We start from the raw sequence: 26349 nt of genomic DNA on the forward strand, positions 1-26349 counted from the left end.
CTACCCCAAATATAAATTGGCGTACGTGGGGGCGCAGGTGGTTCCCATCGCTGTACCTCTAAGTTGATGAAAGATGGTACCGTTAAACGTAAAGTAATTGTGGGTCAAAATCAATTTTAATAAATCTAACACCAATTGGTTGTGCTTTGTGAACTCGCGGCTCCTGCTTTTGAGGAAATAGGCTATAGAGTCTATCCCCACCTGATGTATAATCGAGGTGTAGAGAGACTCTACGTCAAGGCTAATGAGTAGTGTATCCTCATCCAAATAAATGTCATTCAATCTGTTTAGAGCATCTTTTGTATCTTTCAAGAATGATGGCAAGCTGTTGACAAAAGGGCAAAGTACTTGGTCTACGCACTTGCTACTCTGTTCTGTCAGATTAGAAATCCCCGACACTATGGGTCTATCGGGTGGGGGCAAAATGCCCTTATGGATTTTAGGGAGACAGTAAAATGTTGATAGGACTGGGGTTGGTGACAGCAGTTGGTCATGTTCTTTTGTTGATAGAACCTTATCAAGTACACCTTGATCTAGAATGCTTTTTAGTTCCTTTTGGAACTGTATCGTTGGACTTTGCTTCAACGTTTTATAACATTTTTTATCAGATATTAAACGGGTACACATTTTAATATAATCAGTGGTGTTCATGATGACTGTATTCCCTCCCTTGTCGGAAGGTTTTACAGTAATCGTCATATCTTTTTGTAGTTCTTTCAATCCTTGACGTTCAGAAAAGGTCAGGTTATCAGATTTTTTATGGGTTGTCAGATTTTCTAAGTCTTTAGTGACAAGCCGTATAAACATTTCAACATTTGGGCTTGTGGCACAGGGTGGGGTAAAGTTAGATCTAGGTCTCAGATCTGAAAATGGTCCTTCACCCTCTACTCTGTTAGATTCCTCAAGGAATTAGCAAGTATGGTGTACAGAGTAGCAAGTATGTAGACCAAGTACTACGCCCTTTTGTCAACAGCTTGCCATCATTCTTGAAAGATACAAAAGATGCTCTAAACAGATTCAATGACATTTATTTGGATGAGGATACACTACTCATTAGCCTTGACGTAGAGTCTCTCTACACCTCGATTATACATCAGGTGGGGATAGACTCTATAGCCTATTTCCTCAAAAGCAGGAGCCGCGAGTTCACAAAGCACAACCAATTGGTGTTAGATTTATTAAAATTCATTTTGACCCACAATTACTTTACGTTTAACGGTACCATCTTTCATCAACTTAGAGGTACAGCAATGGGAACCACCTGCGCCCCCACGTACGCCAATTTATATTTGGGGTGGTGGGAGGCGGAGGTGGTTTTCAATGAAGCATATGAGATGTTTACTAACCACATCTCGCTGTGGGTCCGCTATATTGACGACGTCCTGATACTGTGGCCGGGGACACAGGCGTCGTTCACGGAATTCGTGAAAGTATTGAACACCAATGAATTGAACCTGCACCTTACTTTTGAAAGTGGCTTAGAGGTGATTACTTTCTTAGACCTCAAAATCTCAAGGGGTCCTGATAACAAAGTGGCAACAACGGTCCATCGTAAAACAACAGCCATGAATAGCTTGTTGCGTTTTGAAAGTCACCATCCAAAACGTTTGAAAGAGGGTATCCCTGTAGGCCAATTCATGAGAATTCACAGGAATTGCTCCCGTTTAGAGGCTTTTGAGGCAGAGGCGGTGAATATGAAAGAGAGGTTTAGGGCAAGAGGCTACAGCCAGAGATCCATCACCAAGGAATATCGACGAGCGAAATTTAGTGACAGGAGTTCACTATTAAGTGACAATAAGGCATTGGTAGAAGATCCCAAGCTAATACGATTTGTGGGAAGCTTCAATAACCAATTGTCCGAAATTAACACAATCTTAAGTAGACATTGGCCCATCCTTATTGAAGACTCCGATTTAAGGGAAGTGTTAAGATCAACTCCCACTTTAGTGAGCAGAAGAGCAATGAACTTAAAAGACAAGCTTGTCCATAGCCATCTTCGTCCTAATGTATTAAGCACTTGGCTGGCAAACAGGTCAACCGGCAACTTCAAATGCCGAGGCTGTAAAGCCTGTCCTTTCATTTCACCCACTAATATTTTTAACAACTGGAATGACACTAAATCATTCACAGTACGGCAATTTATAAATTGCAGAACAAGAGGGGTGATATACCAAGTGATATGCCAATGCACAAAAAAATACGTTGGCAAAACCATAAGAGAGTTCCGCCAGCGTATTTTGGAGCACTTAGGAGCTATCCGGAATCACCAAGACACCCCTCTGGCCAATCATATCCATTCAGTACACCAAGGAGACATAACGAACCTTCGGTTTATGGGAATTGAGAGTGTTCCTGTGAACCCCAGAGGGGGAGACTGGAACCGCCTCGTTTTGCAGAAGGAATCCAAATGGATTTATCTCTTAGGTACTTTAACACCAGGCAGCATAAACAAGGGGTTCCTGTTCTCCCCCTTTATATAAAGCACTATTCATCCTTTGGTTTATTCATTTACTTATTTCCATCTGCTTATGGATATGGCCTTTTGTTCATGCATATTTCCATACTACAAGTGTATCCTCAAGACTATCTAAGTTGTTAAGAACCTTAATCTATCCGCAATGTCATCATAGCCACTTACGTCTAGCTCATCTAGTCAAGTTAATGTGAGATGGTACTATTATGTACCTTTAAGTGATTGAAGTGAGTCTCCCCCCTACCGTGAATTTCGATGGGCTCTGAAAGAAATGATTATGTATAAACCCCCCCCCCTGTACTCTCCCATGTCACCACCTTTGAAAAAGCCTCCGCGAAACGTGCGTCAGGTGGGAGGCGGGACTAACGAGGTTGACGTCATGATGTCACAACGTAACTCTGACCGGGTGGTGAGTGGTAAGTGCCTCTGAGCGCTGGTCTGAGCCGCAGTGGTATGAGCTTGCTCTGCTTCATTACAACAGAGTATCCATACCATTTTCAGTTTGTAGCTGAGTTGTATTTAGCTATTTGGGCATTGATGTTATTTTGTTGCCCTTATTCCATGACGATGGTTTAGCATTTGTAGCGGCTGACTCTCATGTTACATTATTGCATTAAGAGCAGTGAGTCTCAGCAAGACTGTGATTATAGGCTACGATCCTCCTATTTCCAAGTAGCAACACTGGCTATATAAAGCCTCTACTCTCTATGCGACTCCCACCCCGCCCCTGGCTATAATTACTCCCATGAACCACATTATTAACGCTCACCTAATGCAGTATTCTTTAGTTTAGTATAGGAGGCTGTAATTTGATACGGGTATTGACCCGTGCCTCAGGGCCATACCAAACACATTTTGTGGGCCAGTATTTACTGCATTATTGTACACAATAAATATACCTAATTAAGTGAGCGCCAAGAATATATGTTCTGCTAACAGTTTTTCAATGTTTGATACTATACAACTGATTACCTGAGCAACTATATTCTGTGGTTTACAATACGTGTGTTCTTCTGTTGAGAAAACCTGACTGAATACAGGTTTTTTAATTAGTGCTGGACTTGGGAATTTGCGGATTATACCTGCGTGAGTTTTTCTCACAACTATTAAGTACTTACCTGCAGGTCCTATATCCTTCCCTTGTTCTCCGGTTTATGTTATTATATGTTGGTTTGTTTTATACGTTGATATTCTGCTGTTCACAATAAGTACATTATCAAGATTTGTTCTTCACCAATTCTTTTTAACTAATATAATAAAATAGTAAGTATTAACTTTCAAAACCATATCAACCGAGACAATGAGTGCATGTTAAAGGGTGCTTCCTTTCTCTCATATTACACTACAACCAGTGAGCCAAGTTTCTGTTTGAGTACCCACGCTCAGCATGACCAGCTGATTCACTCAAGATGCCTTGTCCGGTATACGTTATCCCACTCGGTTAACCCCCAAGGCGCTGGTCCCACCGTTGGGACCCAAGCCTGCCCCACTGAGGTGTCAGCTGCTACAGCATCTGATTTGATTCCTGCCCAAATGTATTTCATTACCACAGAGTGGTGGTGTGAGGAGTAAGTGTACACCATTCCCTTCCTCTCACCTGGTCCCACGCAATATCAACCGTGTCCACATATATTTTATTAACTGGCTGTACATTGCTAGCAATCACGGTTCTTATCGCCTGCTGTCTACTCTTACAGATCTGTATATACTGCTAATATGTATAAGCAAGGCTTCCTATTGTTCAATTTAACCTTTGCCATACTGGTCCATTTAGACAACCACTGCACTGTGTAGCACTGGCATTGGCATGTGGTTATTAGACAACTATTGTACTCTGTAGCACTGGCACTACTATGTGGTAACCATATTGATAAGGACCTTGCCCCTTTATATAGGACACCTATCCCATTATCAAGTAGAATCACTGCTTTAAATAACTACTCTAGTGCCGTATTATCCACAGTGATCCCATAGGTGGCACCCAGACCCCTACAGCAACTAACTTCGTTCCTAACTTTGGTCTTATTCACATCATACTGCTCACCAGTTCTGTCGTCGCTTTTGGGTACTATCCATTTTTACTCCATATATTTTATATTGTTCTATACCATTAAAAGTGTTTTTATAGCCTCACCATTTTCAACCGTGTTATTTTGGGTTAATTTTTTGCTATAGAGGATCTATACCTCATACTACTATACTGTACATTCAAGTTCCTTACCCTATAACCTCAATCCATCTCCCTAGTGTGAGTGACCGAGTGGATGTTACCTGGGGACTTCTTCCCTAGTGCACCCACCACCCCAACATAGGAGTGCTGGTATCTATTTCATGTTTAGTCTCTCAGCCACATCCATATTTCAGGTTTTGGATGTAAATCACAATCCCAATCTTTAGGTAGTGTTAAAAAAAATGCTAATTTTTAGAAACGGTTTGCATAACAGAGCTACAAGAATAGCAGTATTGCACAAAAAATGCGAGTTTGAGGTTTTTTTACAAGCCAATCGGATTGAAACCACTTCTAAAAAAACCCTTTTAAACGAGGTGTGGACAGAATAGCAAAGTGTGCAAACCCGCTTCTAAAGTGCACTTTAGAAGCCGTTTGTCACACTTCGGAGCTACCAGAATAGGCCACTATGACATGGAGATAAAAAAACAAACAAAGGCATACAAAATATTTTACTGGAATATCCAAAGTTAATGTTAGTTAGTAACCAATCATTTATGTGCCAACTCACTTACTGTTTACTAGTGTGGTTTGGAGTGCTCGGAAGGCAGACTCCAAAACTGAGGTGCCATCTCAAAAGAAATCGTACGTGCATATTCCCAACAGCTCAGATTTTGTGCATACAGTTCCGTTGCATTATGGTAGTAAGTGGAGAAATACTGCATTGTTTCCCATAACAGAACTAGACAGATTTTCACTCACTTTACCACTGCTGAATAAACAGGTCTGGTAGAGTCGGTCTGTCACTCTTTTGAAATGAAACCCCCAAATTCTAGTTGTAAATAAAGTGGGAAAGTAACAATGACAGTTTATTCCCCCACATATTTAACACAAACACATTAATATAAAATGTAGCTTCAGATTACATGGACATTTTGAACAGATGTTTATGCTAGACATTTAACAGCTGGAAGACATAAAGAGACCACAGAGTATTCATGAAGATAAGAAGACCTTTCACTAGGAAATATTTGTATTGCAGCAAATTTTGTCAAGGTGGATTTGTAAGAAAAGCATTTGCTCAGTGAAAAACTGAGCAAACAATCTTGTCTCATGGGTAATTACCAATCTGACTAGCAACAGATGGATTATTTAAACGTAAGGAAAGTGACGTGACCCCTTTATGTTTTTAAAGATCAAAAGAAATCTGAGTATCTTTAAAATATATTATTACTTTGCAGCAAGGATATTCCTTTAGAGGACTGTTTACAATTATTAGCCTTTCAAAAAATACCCATTCACATCTAAATGGCATATCAAACACAGAATTTAACAATGTCCTTATTAAAGTATACTGTGTTTAGTTTGAAGAAACTTATCATTTAACTATTATCATCCTATTGCATAATAGGGTCAGATTTGTTTGCACTGTAAATTTAATTACGCTGTATCTCTTTTGAGGCTGATATCCAGCCAAACAAATTGTACCGAACCTCTTGTTTTTGGTGGAATAGGCTGGCCATATTTTTATTAGTACTATTTATTGTCCATGCATCAACAGTTTTTTTGTTTGTTTGCTTGTTTTAATATAGCACTATGTGGTTGCTGACAATAAACACCGTACACTTTCAAAGCCAGCCAGTGTCAAGAAGTGTGTTAATGAGCACAGTACCTGCTAGCTTTTAAAGAACATAAAATAAATAAGAATCTGCAATAACTTCAAGGTCAAGCAAGACTGCGGCTTTTTTGTTTGTTATATAAAACTGTGATAGTAGCTCAAGATTTTGGAACAATAGGAAAACAATAAGTCTATGACGATCTACAGCATTACTTGCTTTCATTTTCATGCCCTGTATTTTTTTTAGAAGATTCCCATATTTACATTGGTCGACATTTCCCCTAATGACTGAATATATTGAATGCACAAACGAAATCTGAACGAATATTAATGGTCAACAATGTCAACAAAAAGGAATGACCCTTCACTGATTGTTAAGACATTCATTCACAATTCTGCTCAAACATCGCTGCAAATATTGCCTTGTATACAACCTTGCGTTTCATGAAGTCTGGCTTGAGACTAAAGCACCAAAGTGCAATACAGTACAGCCAACAATACAGTTACTATTTAATTTTCCAAGAAACACCTATATATTGGCATCTTACATGGCAGGGGCAGTCATGATTTTCTGCTATTGGTAAAAACTCACTATTATAGGTGGGTCTATTAATGCACTAAACTAATATTGAGCTGATATACGATTCATATACAGATGTAGCGCGATGGTTGGATGCGTAGTAGGCACGGAATCCGCCACGGTACGGCCCTGGCACCCGCGTGCTCATGGAATCCCGCAGCCAGACTAATGGCCAATCAGGATTAACACAGCAGGGGTCGCTGCTTCCGAATGGGACACTCGCTGTGTGAATCCTACCAGGCTGCATCTGTCTGTAAGTGACCCACCCACATTAAAACACCAATAATCTTTTAATGACCTTAGCATAAAGGGGTTACTGGTGTTTTAATGTTTGGACATCAGCCCTTACATGTTCGGGAAGAAGAGAAGGACACCTTCAGGGGTAAGTAAAACATTTATTAATTTAATTTGTTATGTATTTTACTGTATTTGAATGGACAAAAGCACTAGTAGCCAGAGGTGTTTGTTAGGGTTAGAGGAGGTGGGTGAAGGGGGTTAATTGCCCTGGGGTGGGTGCTTAGGCCTCTAGGGTGGGTAGTTGGAGGGGTTAACCCCTTCATTACCTTAGTAGTAGTAACCTCTAAGGTATTGAAGGGGTTAGCCCCCCCTGCAAGCTTCCCAGTAGGCCTAAACACCCACCCTGGGGCAACTACCTCCTTCACCCAAACCTCTACCCCCCAAAAAAACAGATACTTTGGTTTAACGCCTAGCTAGCCGGTAAGGTAATAAAGCTGCTTTTATTGTATTTACATATTATTAAAACAGGGGGTCCTGAACCGCATTATTTTCAGCCCCGGGGACCACCTGCTTCTCGAATTACAGGCCCCGGTATGGGGTGCTGGTATCTCCCTGCATGTTTAATACTCCAGCGTCACGTGACCAGGACATTTAAACATATAGGAGAAACTGGCACCCCATAGGCACCCCATACCGGGGCCTGTAACTTGTGAAGCAGGCCGTTCCCCGTGACTGAAATTAATGTGGTTCACCTCCAGAGACCCCCTGCTTCGATAATATGTTATTAAAATAAAAGCCACGTGATCATCTGCTAGAGGTGCGCAGAGAGAGTGATAGATTCTATCTACTCTCACTGTGCGTCTCTTACAGACTAATATTTTCTCAACCCAGGGGGAGCATGTGGGAGAAAACACAACAAAAAACACACTAAGTGCAGACTGGAATGTACAGGTGTGAGATGATTGTGATGCTTGGCCTCTAAGTGCTGCCTACTCACAGGATGTAGGTAGGATATGTATAGTGGCGTGATCAGTAGAATCTGGTGGGTCCCTCTGAGTAAACACAGGAGGTGGCTGGAACTGGGGTATCATTAGCAGGTGTACATGGAAAGATAAAAACAGACCTCCATGGTGCAGATCAATGGTATACAAAAAACTTTATGAAAGGATATAAAATGTGCACTCACAATATTTAAAAGCAAAATAAGCGTTTTTCACTATATAAGTGATGGGAGGGTAGGGATGGTTGCCTCAGCTCACCGCACCGCCGATATCCTGGATAGTTCTCCTCCGCAGGCTCCCTGCTACACCCAGGCAGTGTGGGGATCTCCAGCTGCGGTCTCTCCGGTGCGTCGCGTCACTTCCGGTCTGCACGATCAGCTCCGTCGCGTCACTTCCGGTTCGGCGGTTGATTGGCAGTTCGCGGGCACCAATCCTCTCACCTCCTGGGCGGGTCCACTCTGATCTGCTCCCGGGATCACAGGCCTAGGTTTAGAGCATCTCTCTTACAGACTAATGCAGCCCGGTAGGATACACACAGCGGAAATTCAGAAGTAGGGACCCCTGCTGTGTTAATCCTGATGGACCATTATCCCCTGCCAAGCACTGCGCCGCGAACGCTCAACTTTTGGTCCACGGTTCACCAGCACATGTGTCGTGGCAGGTTATAGATACAAGATACTACAGTACATCTGTATGATTGAGCTCATTATTATCCAATTGGCATTTTTCTTTTATATAGCTTTCAGTAATCCCTCAGTTTTGCTCTAATGCAGAAGCCAATGACTGAATTAGAGAAAAATGAGCTACTGTAGCATTACAAAACTGCATTTTTTCGTTGTGGTAAATGTTTGCATCCTCTACTGCAGCTCCTCAATAAACCGAAGGCTTAAATCAGTGAATTCCCAGTACTAAACTTAAGGGCCCATATTTACTTGAAAGTGTCTTATGAAATAGCTCTGCTTAGTCAATGCAGATCATGATGTTTCTGAGTATTGAAATAATATAGGCTGCAACTATTAAACAATAGAGGTTAATAGCAGCAAGTACCAGCGTGTACCATCGCAATCCAGGATATTCTGTGGAGGAATCTCTGTTGCTGGAGGAGCCAACACAGTGCAGACATCCCACATCTGGTTGCAGTTAGCGCGAAGTGCCAGATAGCACAGCAGCAACCACGTGAAGTCCCCTGCTAAAACGGAGCTGAGATTGTCTAAACAACTGCCCCGTTTCCTAGCATCGCTTGTGAGTGAGCATCTTTATACCTGCCCAGTCCAATTAAATTGTTCTATTTTAATACACTAGGAGTGCGCCTGCTCTCTTTTTATATATATATAAATATATTGATGTAGAGGTATCTGTACCATGTTAGCGGAGCTTAATAATCAAAAATGAATAGACGATACCGTTCTGTGGCTAACAACATGCTTTTATTTGTGCGAGCTTTCGAGATACACTGATCTCCTCTTCCAGTGGTGTTACCTGAAGTCATAAATCGCATCCTGCACATAGGGGAGGGATCGGCTTCAGTCAGATACATTCCAGGATGCACTGTTTTTAAGTATAAACCTTTCTTGCTTGTAACACCGCCGGAGGAAGAGATCAGTGTATCTCGAAAGCTCTCACAAATAAAAGCTTTTTGTTAGCTACAGAACGTTATCGTCTATTTGTTTTTTATTATATATATATATACCCCATCACATTTTAAGTTCTGGTGAGTGAAAAAGGCAACAAGAAACCTTCATCGTTTAGGTTTCTTGTTGTCTTTTTCACCCACCATAACTTAAAACGTGATGGTAAATCCTACAGCCTTGAAAATTGCCAAGCCAGTGCAACCAACCTCACAATGATGATACCCATTAAGGTTGAAACATGTCTGAGTGGTTTCTCTGGCTTTGCATCTGATTTCCATGCTGTGCTTAAAAGCTGTGTTAACAGTGAGCATTAACTTATAAGGGTTCCAGGCAAAAGGTGACACGGTGTGCTCATTTGCATGCCATTTCCCAGAATTCCTTGCTGCAATGGAAACACTGTATGCTAGGTGATAATGGTGAAAGGCAGACCTGTCCAAGACATGTGAATGAGCTCACAAGTGACACACATACACACACACACACTATATTGACCTACTAAATGTGAATGAAAACATTTGTACTTTTTACCTTGGTAAATGTTAAGCAGTCCTTGTCTTGATCTTTATCCTTAATTTCAAAGTCATAAAGTGCTTTGCCCTGTGGTGGAGGTTGATTAAGAGGTTTGATGCACTGGATGTAGCTAGCTGGGAAAAAGCCACGATTTCCATTCAACTCTCCATGGTACCAGTTCTCATCCACTTTTCGGCGCAGCATGATGATGTCACCCTTATTGAATTTGAGATCCCCAGGTTCTTTCCCCTCATAGGTGTAGAGAGCTCTTCCACAGGGCAATTGTGAAATATTCTGAGGAAGAGAATAAAACAGAATATATAAGTAAAATAAATTATCTGGTTTTCATTTCAGACTATGGCCCATGTTTACTAACTGGTGATATTCCACAAGTCAATGGGCCATAAGGCACTTACAGCACTGGAAGGTGTCTTCTGGTAACCCACAAGTCAATGGGCTATAAGGCACTTACAGCACTGGAAGGTGTCTTGTGGTAACCCTACTTGTAAATATGGGCCCATGGGCAAGTGACTAAATTCACATACAGGTCATGTCACAGCAATGTGAAATGGCATTCAGTTTAATGGGAGCTGACACAGGATTGTGGTTCGATAACCCATATCGGAGGTTAGTGAATCATGGCCTGTGTCTTGTCAGGTTACACCAGCTGGCCTCACACTTTCATGTAATAATACAAAAACAAGATTGAAATGTACTACTGAAAGTCACAGCAAAAGACAAAAGATGGTGATGTGTACCATTTTTACATAAATGCTTTTTGGGTTACAGATATAGGTTCTGGGGAAAGATAGGGTAAGCCCAAGTCCATCATCATTTTCCTACAAAATGGACGATGAAAATGCTGGATTAACTGAGCTTCTTCAAGATATTTTAGAACCATCTAGTGCAGGGGTGGGCACCTCCAGTCCTCTAGGGCCACAACAGGTCAGGTTTTTGGGATATCCCTGCTTCAGCACAGACGGTGCAGTCTTCAACCGGGCCACTGATTGAGCCACCTGTGCTGAAGCAGGGATATCCTGAAAACCTGACCTGTTGGTGGTCCTTGAGGACTGCAGTTTCCCACCCCTGATCTAGTGGGTGGCGACTCTGAATAACTGGGGGGGGGGGGGGAACCACACTGGCTTAATATGGTAGACGAGTCTCCTAAAATGCATGGATTCTGCATTAGGTATTAAAGGACTGTGGCTTGTAATATAGATTTCAAAACAACCAAGTGATCCAAGCTGATCTGAAGTTAGTCTATTTCCTTAATAATGAAAGAGAGATTACTCATAAGGCACTGTGAAGATACTACGTTATAATGTAGGACATACTCATTGGGGTTTACATTGGTTTAGAGGTGGAATTGTTTAGTTATTTTGGAAAACAATTCAACAAAATATTCTAAACCCTGTTTTATCATTCATAAAAAAAATAAGAGAGGGTTAATACATTCAAGAGTAGCACGTTCTAATGCAACATTGAGGGTTAGGATATGTCTGATATTGTGTTGCTTTTACAAAGAAAATAATATTATGCTACAAGGTAGTTGTGTTGTCTAGGATGCTTTAAAAAAGCACCAGTTTGACACTAATGATGCCTAACATTCAGAATATCATGCAATACTTTGGCCCATATTCACAAAACTCCATAAAATCAGCAACCATTAATACATACAGTATTGCTGCATATCCTTGTGGAACTGTTCAGTTTGCTCTCGATTTCTTCTAACCTTTAACCCTCTCTCTCTACTCTAAGCCGGCCAATTACAGATCTGCAAAACGGCCATGCTTCACTTTGAGAACGTTCCTGCATGTTTTTTAGGTCTGCCATCAACGTTTACAAGAAAAAAATTGGATATTCAATTTTTGCAACCTATATAAAAATGTGTCGAGTTCATGAGCTTTGCTAAAGCTGAAAAAGCCACCATACTTGGTGAATCATATTCATGTCTATGGGTTACATTTATACTGTCAACATTTCATGATCCTGGAGACCTTCACAACTTTTTAACTGGCCATGAAGGTCCCAGACAGATTTGCCACATTTGCAAACTTGGGCAAAGGTTTCATCCATATCTACAGGCCATAACACCAGCCACGAGTAGCTGATCAATTATACTGATTCTAACAGTGATTCAATCTACTTATTTGTGGAACAGAAGTGAATAATAGGTACATTGATAATTATTTATTTTATAAATAAAAAATGTATTTTATTATTGTATAGTCCTCTACATTATTGCTAATTATTGTCATCAATAGCGCTAAGCCATTTCAGAAATAAACACCCTGGGCAATGCAGCATTATAGCTAGGAAAAAAGCTTTGGGGAATATAGTGAAATGGTTAATGATCAAAATCAGCTTATTTCTATCAAATCACACATTTTGTAAATCAAGCCCTTTGTTCGCTGGATCCTTACTGTCAATTTTTAATATTTGGACCTACTATTTATTTAAATTGCTAGAGCGATTAATTCACCACATGATCACTGCTCAACAGCCTTTGTGTAACAAGACAAGTCAAAAGGAATCCCATCTACATTGATAGACATTGTATCACAGAGGCACACTGCTATTTTTCTTTTTACCTCAAAAGGATTTTACTGTATGTGTCTAAAATAGGATTATTACACATTACAGCAAGGGGTTCTATTTTTCTGAACTGCGTCACAAAGTGATACTGTAACTCTCTTAACATTGACATGGAAAAAAAAACCCTTCTGAAGTGTGTGTTATCCTCGATTGATTCAAATACCAGATATAATGCATTTCTTTAAACTATGCAGATTCGTGCGGGCTTTTTAAAATCCCTCTATTTATCCAAAAAGTACCAGGCAAATCCCATTGTTCTGATACATAGATTTACAATATCACAGCTCTCCCAAGGACAAGGTTTTTAGTAATTGAGTGCATTGATTATCACTCATGTCTTGCGAGTTAAGAGCTCTTCACCCATAGGTTAATGTCTGAATAAGCTCAGCTTCAATATACCCTTGTGTTCAACGAGATTATTTTCCTACCAAGAGACAAAAAAAAAGGCTTGTGCATTGGGATGTACAGAAGATTTTCTTTTGATATTAAAGCTGAAGCAATCAATACAGACATATAAACGTGAAGCTGAACAGCAATGAATGACCTACACAGCATTTAATGGCATCCAGACAATTCAATCACTCGGTGGCTATGTTTCAACAACCAGGGTTAACTAGAAAGAACATAAATTGACACAACAGGCAGGAATTTCAGAGGGTTGTTCACATGGATCCAGAACACATCTATAATAACGTAATACATTTGCAACTAGACTGATTAAGTCACCATGAAAGAGAAACAAATCTGTGTGCTTGTTCTGTAAAAAAAAAAAAATTCAAAGAATCTATTTTTCTTTTAGCCGGGCCCTGGGAAATTCAGATATTAATTAGTCAACACTTTTTTTTTTATCTTTCTGGCTGATAACAGCATCATATAGGTAATTACTTTACAAAGAAAAGTCCATGGTGATTGTGAATCCTAGAATCTATTATCAGGAAAGAGAGTTTAAAAAAAAATGGTACAAATCCACTAGAGCATTTTCTTTCTTTGGAAACATTGTACAAATAAGTTAAAAATAATGAGTATTTTTTTGTTTGTTTCCTAAAATAGATGGCAATCGCCTACATTTAACCTACAGTATTAAACAAGACACTTCCTTTCATTTTGATTATAAGTGAGCTGCCCCTGTAAATCTGGATAATCTGTGGATCAGTATTTTTTTTTTGGATGGGAGGGGGAGTATATTGTACTTTTAATGGGAATAAATGACAAGGTTTATCCATTTCTGGAAGGAAGGTGGTACATTCACAAAGTGCTGATAGGGCAACCAGGTCCTGTGTGTGTAATTTCACAGTTCATATACTACGTCCTAGCATTTCTCTTCCTCCTCTGCTTTATCTCCCATCAACGTGCTCGTGAATGAGGAGAGCCCCTTCACCTCACACTAATGTGCTGGCAATTGGATCTGATCTTGCTCCAGTCATGAGTTATGAGTGCCAAAGTTTATGTTTTTCAGCTTGTATTTACATTTTATTTCAGTCCTGTATTGCATCATAATTATTATGAATTTTTCGTTGGCTAAATGCTTAATCTGTTGGGAATGATGTGCAAACATAATCAGCGCTACATAAACTAACATCTGAAACATAATCATTTGACACCATGTGTGTAAATACAGAGGGTACTGTATGTTACTGCTGGAGCTTTGCTACAGTACCATCATAAAACTCTTAAAGATGCCGTTCCACTTAACATGTACATATTGTGCTCACCTTCTGCTTTTCAATCAGGCCACAATGTATTATGGCAATAAACAGTAGTTTATTTTTACTTTATTGAACCATTGGTCTCTAAAACCATCTGTTACATGGAATCACACAAACAGACAACTGTATTATTTAATAACGATTCATTTAGGACTCAGTGAATACATCGAAATAATTGATGCATTCCTTCTGCAACTAAGTGGCCTCTTAGTATCCCCTACCAAAAGCAACATGTTTGGTATAATAGTGCCACTGTAACCAACGTAAAGCAGAAGAATCCAAAAGGATGAGACTGCTGTGTATGGCTGGGAGCTTATTAGCACTGCATATTTGTATCCCTGGCTTTGTTGTGTCACGCAATCACTAGTGAAAATAGCCATGTTCAAAATGGATAAGAAGCAAAAAGTTATACATTCATTATGCGCATTTGGTTGTCCGCTGCAATTTATTCTGTATGAAGTGGCATTGGCGTACAGACGATTGTGGGGAGGACATGCAAATGTATAATGCACTTCTTGCCTTGTATGGTGCATGTCACGTTTTTTTTAATACCGTCTTTCTTGTGTCTGTTTTTCCACCTCTGCTAACGTAATAAAGCTATTGTACACTTATACTGTATGCTGAAAAATATTTATCACATAGAAAAAATATGATTACTGCACCGACACACTTTATTCGAGCAAATACCCAGTATGTACCTGGCAGATACCTGGAATGCGCCGCTCCTCACCTCTGACAAGCCCCGTTGCGTTTGCCTTCCCAGCCTGGGTTCATGCCTGGCTGACGGACGGCTGATCTGTTAAATGATAATGATTAGGATTTAATAGGCTGCAATGCTTCGCGTGTCTACCAGATGGCATAAATTCATGAATTGTAATGCAGTATATATATATATACTGTGCAGTATTGCAGCCAGTGGGAATAAAATGCTTCAATCCCTGCTTGGAAAATAACCCAATGCACTCGGGCAGAAAACAGTCACAAACCTCAATACACCCGGGTATACCCGAATTCGTGGGACTAGCCGAGCTCGAATAAAGTGTGTCGCCAGTGTATATAAAATTTAGTATGGAACAAAGCACAAATGTTTCAGATCCACCCTCAGGGTTTCAAAACAAAGTTATTACAGTTCATTGTTGCATAACTAAATTAAGGTCAGTGGGGCACGAAACTTGAACCATGGAATGGGCCTTGTAGGGTGCCTTTCTACACCATACTGTATGTGTCTTTTGGAGTAACTCTGCTTAGTAAATACGGCCCATTTACTTGAATGGGGCCGTAGGGTGTCTTTCAGCACAGGGGGTGTCTTATGGGACAGATATGGCCCTTAGTGTGTTAATTTGCATATCATTATCCAGAATTCTCATCTCCAATGTAATCATTGCAAAGGAGTGAAGCAGGACTTGTGGTAAACACACAGTATAAACATACATTAGAGCCCCAGGAGCCAATCCACAGCCCTACAGTATGTAGGCAAGTGGCTGCAAGTTGAGGAGCCTCACTCATGAGCCCAACAATAAGAACAATAGTGATTTCCACCAGTTCCCCTATCTTAGTACAAATCACACATAAGAAGAATGCATTTTGATTGGTTTCCATGCCTTATCTAATGATAGCTTCTTGAAGTTTTACAAAATTAATTTGTTCCCCCAATGCTATGAAAATGCTATAATCCAAAACTTATTTTAGCCACCAACTTAATGCATCGGAATCTATGTAGCCTACAGAAGCCTAAATATGTTGTCATTGGTTTACCATCTCCAAACAGCATTTTTCTCTACATAGAATGGGTTAATTGACGGAATGTTTTTAACTTTCCTTATTTGTAATTAGGGTACTAAACAAAATAGGAGAATTAATATGCAGCAGCACTATCCTTGGCCACATAATACTGTACTGGCAAACAAATATTGCTACAGTACCCTGCTGAGCATTGTTTGACTACATAAACTAATAACAGTCATATTTCACAAACAACGTGCCTCCCAAGATCTGTAGTAAAGTCCCTTTTTGAAAATTTAAATTCTTTCATAATGGAAAATAGTTTTACGGCTGCAAATTAAGTTGCCAAATCTATAGTTATTAATCTAAAATCAATGTTAGTTAAATGGATTATAAATGCATTACACACAAAGTTCATAAGTGCTTCAAACAATTCAGCAATTTGAGAAGGCAAACATTTCTCAATTCCAATTTTAATTAAAAAAAAAAAATCTGCAATCAAATATACATATTGTCACAATAGTTACATGCCAATCCATGCAGTCTACTATGTTACTTCTCACAACGGTCCACTTTCTGGCTACTTAAATCTTCCGACAGGCAAAGGAACATATGAGGGGGAATAAAAGGGGAGAAGGTGTGACATGAGAGGAGGTGTGACACATGGGGGAGTAAGGGGCTGACATGGGGAGGGGCAGTGGGTGATGGTCTGCCTTCCCTGCTTGGCCTGCTCACACCCCTGACTCCTTCCCTGTCACCCAGCATAAATAGCCACTCACCTCAGGTAAGCAGGCACGTGGCTATTTTGAAGACTTTGATAAAGTGTACAGTAGAAAATGGTTCACAATTTTTTGGGTACAGAATACTTAACAATTATCTAAACCTTGCACATTGTTATGATACACCATGTCTGTGCATTGTGAGACTGAGTATGTCATAGGTTGGAGTTGGGGGGGGGAGGGGGTGTCAGATAGTCTTCCCTACAGATGGCAGTCTTCAGGGACCTTTTTAAATGGTATGTAGTAGGGAATTCAAGAGCTAGGGCGCAGCATTGGACAGGTAGGCAGGAGTGAGACAATGTTATGCAAGAAGAGGCATATGTCTGGGGTAGAATAGGGGGGGCATTTGGCGGAATATAAATGGAAACAAGGGACATAAGGAGAGTAGCATCTTTGAGGGCTTTTTATGTCAGAGTATACAGTATGCTGTTCCCATAGAGTATAACAGTTTTTTATGCAGTTTTATCAACTAGTTTACATTCTGATATTTTTGTTGTGCACATGGATAGTACAATAATGTTGATAATAGTACATTATGGCTGCAAATATTGCTACAGTACAGTAGAGTGTTATTAAATATTATCCAAATAAAAAAAAAACAATTGTTTTTAGAAAAAAGATATTACCTATTTAATCTGCATTTCAAAAACAAACCCTGAATCTTCCTACTACAGAGCAGAGACCTATGACAGATCCCAGTACCACGGACAGCAGCGTCACTGCCATACTGTACATTGATGAGAATTTATTTATTTATTTATTTATAAAATATTTTACCAGGAAGTAATACATTGAGAGTTACCTCTCGTTTTCAAGTATGTCCTGGGCACAGAGTAAAACAGATAATACATGGTTACAAGTACAGTTACATAAATGAACAGGGTATACATTATATTCAAGACATTGCAAGGTGATTAATCTTTCCCCAAAGGTAATACGTGTCTGTACCATACACTACCATCTTCTCAATTCGTGGGTCTTCCAGCTACTGTACACAACCGGGACAAAACAGGTGCAAAAAAAACCGACGACGGAAATTCCAACAGTGAAAAAATTATATTGCATTCAATGAGATTCAACATCTTGTGTTGTTTTTTTTGCACCACTTTTGCAGCCAGTTTATTGATTTATTTATTTATAAAAATGTTTTACCAGGAAGTAATACATTGAGAGTTACCTCTTGTTTTCAAGTATGTCCTGGGCATAGAGTTAAGATGACAAATAATACATGGTTACAATACATAGTTACATAAGTGAACAGGGTATACATTATATACAAGACATTGCATGCACAGTTAGAGATAATAAATATTATAGGCTTAAGTAACAGTTACAGACCAGATTAAAATATGAGACCGCTTTAGTTTTGAAAGAACTTAGACTGGTGGCGGTTGTGAGAGTCTCTGGTAGGTGCACAGTTGACACTGATACTGTAAATAAACACCTTTAACTTTAGATCTTTGTTTCCTCCACCTTTTTGCAACCTTCATTTAATATTTACAAATGAGAACTGTGTACAGTTGTGTAAAAAGAGTATCATGCAAGTCAGTCTGCCCTGCTGTTTTTGTAGGATTTGCATGCTAGTGTATATCTTCTAAACAATTTCTTCAAAGTACAGGTCACCTGATGAAAGGTCCATATGGGACCTGAAACGTTGTCTTTCCACTGTTTTTTGCTGTCATGTTAAATGGAGAATTGCATCATAAACTTGTGAGTAGAGCTCTACTTTGTATCTCTGTCTTACCAGAGACCTGCACTTTCAAGAAATTGTTCGTCTATGTTGTGTTGGTGGAACAAGCAGGATTCTCCTTTCCTGAAACTGTTTCCCCACACTTTGGAATTGTACATTTTCTGCCCTTATAGATCATTATTACCTGGTTCATCAACTTAGTATAACATAACTTAATTTTCTTGTGCAGTAGTATTTAGCGCAACTTGGGGTGTCCAGCATAAGTATAGCATCAATATACTGACCACTGCAGTAAAAGTGTACTAGGTGTCTATCCTAACACATTTACAGAAAACAGCACAGAAGTTCAGTAAATGTAGTAAACATTTGGTAGTATTCTCCAAACTAACGTCATTAATAAAATTATAAGAATACAAGAATAGTAGCAACAGAAAAAACAAGGATTATCAGTGGCCGAAGGTGGTACTATACTTGGAGACAGGAGAGAACAATACTTTAAAATAATGGTTTAAAATTGTTTAGATACCATACTCCAATGATGTATGTTATACTGTAACAAGTGTATTCTAAAAATGTCTTAAAGAATAAGGGTATTTTTTTGGGGGGGAGGGGGTTAAACAAAAAAGTATAGGTTATTGCTAGTCTTTGCCATGCCACTGAATTTTATATACTCAAATATATTCCTCGCTACCACAATAAATGCATTTTAGGGGGTATTTGGAACACTGGAGTGCTAGCATGGTGTAACTTGACCATGTTTATAAGGAAATATGGAAGCGAAGCATGTCCCAAGTTTACAACTAGTGCACATGCACTAGTTATCGCTAACTGTGCATGCTATGTCTTGTATAGAATGTATACCCTGTTCACTTATGTAACTATGTATTTGTAACCATGTATTGTTTGTCATCTAATCTCTATGCCCAGGACATACTTGAAAACGAGAGGTAACTCTCAATGTATTACTTCCTGGCAAAATATTTTTATAAATAAATAAAACATGCCTTATCTTAATGGCAAATGTTTCACTGGCTTTTCTGTGTGCCTTCCTCTGGATCAATATAACCATAAATATAGGATGAGTACATCACTATGTAACTGTGAGATTATCTTTTTGATCTATTTAATGCATTTATGTTGGGAAAATACTTAACTTGAGCAATGCCTTTAATTGTATGAACACACATTTTAATACTACCTCGTTAGCTCTCCGTCTTCCTACAGGCAGCATACTATAGGAGAAATCATGCAACCCTAATTTAGCTATGAGTTCAGAAAACAAGATGGTTGGGTATATACAACAAACCTATCTGATCTAGTCAAATAATATAGATAAATAAAGTATTGCATGGGTGCTCCAAAGAGACAGTCTCACTCACATGGTATGGTATTTTTAGTATCAAATTAACTCTTGCCTGTTTCATAATCATACACAGATTTATCAGCTCATTAATTGTAATTTTCTGACTGGGCAAATTCTTATCATTCCTGCCATGTCATTTATTGCTGTTGAACATTTAATTGAGTGATTGTCTGATAAGTGATGAGCAAGCTGTAAAGGCAACATGGTTCAAACTCAAACCTCAAACACATTCTTAGGAGTAAAGTGTGTAGAGAGAACAACAAGCTTTCACACTTCAATCTCTCTCTAAAAGGCAAAACACATGCAGTGCACAGATGCTTTTCATGTACAATTGAAGAAAGCATTATGCAGGCTGTTAAGCATACTTACAGCATGTAAGTATTAATTGTACATAACTAACTAACACACTGTCATTTAGTATAATTATTTGTGTTTGTTATAATAATAATAGCATGTACTTGTATAGCGCTGCTAATTGTACGCAGCACTTTACAGAGACATTTTGCAGGCACAGGTCCCTGCCCTGTAGAGCTTACAATCTATGTTTTTGGTGCCTGAGGCACAGGGAGACAAAGTGACTTGCCCAAAGTCACAAGGAGCCGACACCGGGAATTGAACCAGGCTCCCCTACAGCAATCTCATTGACAGTCAGTGTCTTTACTCACTGAGCCACTCCTTCTCCCTGTAAGTATGCTTAACAGCCTGGATAATGCTTTCTTCAATTGTTATCTGTTTTGTCTATTACCTGTCCCTGTATGCTGTGTTTTATATATATGCCGGCTGTTTTTTGGAATATGTATTCCAAAAACATATATATATATATATATATATATATATATATATATATATATATATATATATATTGATTATTGATTATTGATTATTGAAGCTCGGCTAACACGGTACTGATACCTCTACATCTATATATATATTCACACATATATATATATATATATATATATATATATATATATATATATATATTCCAAAAAACAGATGGCACGCCACTTGAAAGTAAACAAAGTTTGGTGCTTATCCCATAACACAATAATAGAACATACGATACCGGTTGAAGCACGACATCAAGGGACAGCACTCAGGTAAGTTGATCACAAGTTCTTAGAATTGAAAAAGAGACACTTTATATATATATGTATATATACACACACACACATATATATATATATATATATATATATATATATATATATATATATATATATATATACATACATACATACATACATATATATATATATATATATATATATGTAACGGTATTTCTGGCCCGGCCTGACCCACCCAATCTCACATTGGCCCCTGTGGTCTAACCGGACCCCATTACAGTGTAGATATGCCTGATGGTGCACCTGTTGGCTACAGGACTCCTGAGTCTCCCGCATGATGGTGTGTGGGGAGGACCCGTCAGACAGGCAGCTGAGGTAGTGTGCTGAGTCTCACCTAGTTCCAGTGCAGCGCCTCCACCTCACCAGGGTCCCTGCGTCCGCAAGGGGATGATCCTGGCGAGGAACTCCTCCGTGGTGCTCCTCTCTGTACACTCATTCCAGATAGATACACGAGAGGGTTTCTGGCTGAACTCATCTTTATTGACACGGCAGGGCAACTGCCCTCCACAAGGAGTATCTTCAGCCGCTCATCTCGCCAGTGCTCCCTTTTGATAGGTATATCACCTAGATCAGGGATTCACTATTCCCGCAGGAATCCCTGTCCTGTGCCAGGTCCCTGGACACAGCCTCCCATGGAGTTACTATAACATAACTGACAGAACTCTTTCAGCACTCAGGTAGAACTTTCCAGCAACTCCACAGCAACCAACTTTAGAACACAGTGCTGTGCCTTATGTAAGCTTCTGAGGCTGACACATCTCTGACATCACTAACCATGGAGTCAGAGCATGTGACCAGTCCCAGCCATACACAGAGCACCCCACCAGGGTGTGAGGGAAAACCTCCATTATTACTGCTGGCATGCCCACACTTACCAGGCCTTACTGCCAGCAGGAGAGATGACTGTAGGCATTTTACATGACCGCTACATTCTCCCCCTGGTGAATCCCATCGTCCTCGCTGGGACCTAAATTTGCATACCTCTTTCCAGGAAGCACTGCAACAGAAAACATAATTAACATCACACAAATTTCCTCATAATACAGTACACATGAATACAGTCATCCGCCAAGCCCGCCCCGACCAGCAGCCACGAACCCGCGTAATGTCTCAGTACCCAATTAATAATAGTGATCTGGGTCAGGTTTCCTCACTTCCCGGTTACCCATATCCAGGACCGTAACATAATAATGCCTAGGTGATCCTCTCTCTGGCACATAGGTCACCCTATGTTTGTGAACATTTCTCCCTATGCTCCACACTCGCATCAGGGTGTCTATCCTTTCTTCCGCCTTCTTACCTACAATGGCGCTCCCCCTATTGACTAAATACAGCTCTATAGTCTCTTGGAGCCACGTTTCCCTATTGTCCTCAATTTCATCCATCAGGGGCTCCGGAATATAGGGATACTCCAACCCATGGGATTTTTTATATTTGACTATTATAGCCCTCTCCGCCCTACTGACCCTGGTCAGATCAGCATTACCTGCCCTCCCAGGTAACACCCATGATAGGGGCTCATCAGGATCGACTGGATCTGACAGTGTGTCAGGACCCATGGGCGCTATGTCTCTACGCTCCAGCTGGAACCACCTCTCCTGTAATTCCCTGTCCCTCTGCTCGGGTGTGAACTCTCCCTCTTTCCACCAGAAATCTACCACGTCCTCCCGCCGGATGAGGAACCGAGTACGGTCCATCCACGCGGAGTACCCTTCAAATAACGGGGCCCACCACCGGGTCTCCTTAAATGGGTTAGGTCCTGGTTCCCTGTCGTCATTAAATGAAAATACCCCTGACGACCTTGTGGATCGCGAGTTGGACCACCTTGAGGACCCCGGAGCCTTTACTGCCGGTTGGGGTGCTGTATCCGCCACCCTTAATTCTCCCCCTCCCCGTAAATCGCCTTCCGTAGCTCCACTGAGCTGCCTCTCCCCAGTCCGTTTTTCCTCCCCCCCCAAAGGTATGTCCACAAGTTCCAAGCTGGGCGGTGAACCCGGTGACCGTGTGATAGGGGTAGGGACATTAGCTAGGGCATGGGGTTGGGTATAGGGGCATGGGACGGGACCCCACGGGGTTACGACCCGATCCTGGCTGTCCGTAGACTGGTCCAAGGATGATGTCTCACCCTCCTCAGTCCTGAGATCGTCTCTCCATTTTCTGGGCAATACGAGCGGTCGGGGACCTTCCCCCAATCGCCGAAGCGTCGCTGCTTCCCCTTCCTGGGTTCCGCCGTCGCCACCGGAAGTGACGTCCTCCCCGGAACCGGAAGCGTTGCCATCTCGCGTCGGACCCCCATGCGGGATCTCTTCTTCCACGACGACATCCGGTTGCTCCGCCGTCGCCACCGGAAGTGATGCCGTTCCTCCACGTGCGCGTTGGGCCTGGCGCGGCCCTTCCAGCGCTTCGCCGTCTGTTGTGACCAGGTAAGAGATAGGGCTTTTTGGCTTACCCGTCCGCAGGGGTGTAGGCGTCTCTCTCCCATCTCCGCCAGGTCCTGGGATGGCGGGACTCCGTCGGTCGGATCGCCGATCTGCGGGGGACGTCCGGTCACTCACCCCACGGGGCGTCGTTCTTCCCGTCTGTCTTTTCCGCTCCATTTTTGCTACCGCCAGCTCACGAAGGTCCTCATCAGAGTAGTCCCCTCGCCCCGACCTAGGGGTCGCGGGGCGGGGTGAAAGTCTCTTTGCCCCTGTCGCGGGGTTTAATCCAGCCGCCTCAATGGCCAGTGACCCAGCCGACTTGACCGGCTCCAGTCCCCTGTCTCCGGGACTCGCGCGGTTGATCCACAGCGCGCCCGGGGACTCAGCAGAGCGCCGTGTCACATCCACCGGGGGGTCAGCAGGCTGTATTGGGACGAATGTGGGCATAGGCCACAAATACAAAGTCCCGCAATGATGGCAACGTGCCATCGTATTCACAGTACCTCCGGGCAGCCCGCATTGTAGGCAGAGCCCGACCACCGTCTCAGTATTGGCCACCCTCACCACCAGCACCCCGCCGGGCACTGAGTAGGGCTGGGTGGAGACCATAGTGCCCACAGTGGAGGAGCAGGCCATTCTTTGTACAGGAGTCACTTCCTGTACAGGTCTCTCCTTCTCTGGGGTTCCTCGCAACTGACTGGTGGAAGTTGCTGGATCCGCCACTCCCTGCTTCGGCTCCTCCCTTCTCTGACAGAGTTGGAACCCGCCCCCAGGGGTTGCAATAATGGGCGGGTCCCACAGGGGAATATCATGCCCCTTAATTAAGGCCGCACCTCTCTCAGTCCTGGTGGGCGCGGTCTGCGTTTTCGCGCCAATTTCCTCCCCAGAGCTGGAGTCCTTTCCCGCGGCTAGTTCCCGCCTTCTCCTTGCAGCAGCTTTTTGCACAAGGTACCTTTGCTTGCAAATCACCTCCACGGCCGGAACTACTTTTTGTAGTGGCGCCGTCTGGATATCAGTCCCTGGGCCCAGTGGGTGCATCCCCACAGGCCATAATTGAAAGTCACTCCCCCTGGTAGAAATCAGGGGAGGGTCCCATAAACTCAACGGTTGACTCAGCACAGGGGCTGAATTAGTCACTGTCCATCCCGGCGCAGCCATAGCTTTCGCGCCATGCCCCCCATCAGGGCGGGGCTCTGCTGTTCGCGCCATTCCCGGCCAGCTCTGTGCAAGTCCTGCAGCAGCCATTTTTTCTGCGCCTGGCCCATGCGGTTTCCCTAGCAAGCGGGAACCGCCATTTTGGTTGGTTTTGGCGCCCAAAAAGTCCATTCGTTCGCTCTCCTCACGGGGTTCTCCCCCAATTATGACAATTTCCTCACACTCTTCAAGGGTGGCCCCTCGCTGTCCCAGGCAGGATAAAAACGGGGCAGCCACGGCCTTTGCTCCGCTCCAGAGCAAACTCGTTAAGGACAATTCAGCGACAGTCTGCTCTTCAGTGGGTTGCACGCCACGGGTGCCCTCCCCATCAGCCTCTGTCCGCCATTTTACGTTCTCCGCGCCACGCGGATCCTCCACTCTCTCATAACAGTTGTCGTACATGAGGCTCCACTCTGCGGGGCAGCCACCACACCGGTACAATAAAGATTAGCTCAGATGCACCACCACATGTGTACCTTATCTAGGTGTGACCCAGTGTTGCACTACCTCAGGCTAGGCTCACTCTCTCAGTGTCTGCTGTGACTCCTTCCTCCCAGTCTGTGCTCCCTACGGTGAGTGTCTGGAATGGCTAGGTACTCTGGCTGGCTCTGCTATGCAGTACTTGGGGCGTCTACCTGTCTTGGTCAGCCTAGCGCAGACCCTCTCCAGGACTCCTGACCAAGTTAACAGGCTGTCCCTTCTGGCATCCTACCAACTAGCACTGCCTCAAGGTGACTCGGTCAGCTATAGCCCGCTCCAGACCCCTCACTCCCTTCAGGCCCCTAGGTTGTCCCTGCGAACTGACAATATCCCGTCAGCCCCCTGACTACCCCTAGGTCCGTCCCTACTCAGCACAAAATGGCAGCAGACACTCTCCCTGTTTCCAAGTGACCTAGCTAAAAGCCTGTCCTGTTGACAGATCTGCTCTCAGCAGCTCGCCTCCAAATGTAACGGTATTTCTGGCCCAGCCTGACCCACCCAATCTCACATTGGCCCCTGTGGTCTAACCGGACCCCATTACAGTGTAGATATGCCTGATGGTGCACCTGTTGGCTACAGGACTCCTGAGTCTCCCGCATGATGGTGTGTGGGGAGGACCCGTCAGACAGGCAGCTGAGGTAGTGTGCTGAGTCTCACCTAGTTCCAGTGCAGCGCCTCCACCTCACCAGGGTCCCTGCGTCCGCAAGGGGATGATCCTGGCGAGGAACTCCTCTGTGGTGCTCCTCTCTGTACACTCATTCCAGATAGATACACGAGAGGGTTTCTGGCTGAACTCATCTTTATTGACACGGCAGGGCAGCTGCCCTCCACAAGGAGTATCTTCAGCCGCTCATCTCGCCAGTGCTCCCTTTTGATAGGTATATCACCTAGATCAGGGATTCACTATTCCCGCAGGAATCCCTGTCCTGTGCCAGGTCCCTGGACACAGCCTCCCATGGAGTTACTATAACATAACTGACAGAACTCTTTCAGCACTCAGGTAGAACTTTCCAGCAACTCCACAGCAACCAACTTTAGAACACAGTGCTGTGCCTT

General features: G+C 42.3%; 1 protein-coding gene across 4 annotated transcripts in view; it reads right to left on the reverse strand.

Annotated features, from left to right (window-relative positions):
- Positions 1-26349, reverse strand: part of SH3RF3 (SH3 domain containing ring finger 3) — a 425668-nt gene that overhangs the window by 176121 nt on the left and 223198 nt on the right. For all 4 annotated transcript variants that reach the window (XM_075590306.1, XM_075590308.1, XM_075590307.1 and 1 more), the window contains exon 2: positions 10236-10511. In XM_075590306.1, coding sequence (XP_075446421.1) covers positions 10236-10511 — 276 coding nt within the window. The remainder of the gene's footprint in view (positions 1-10235; positions 10512-26349) is intronic.

Source organism: Ascaphus truei, chromosome 3, assembly GCF_040206685.1.
Source record: "Ascaphus truei isolate aAscTru1 chromosome 3, aAscTru1.hap1, whole genome shotgun sequence".
Classification (NCBI taxonomy): domain Eukaryota; kingdom Metazoa; phylum Chordata; class Amphibia; order Anura; family Ascaphidae; genus Ascaphus; species Ascaphus truei.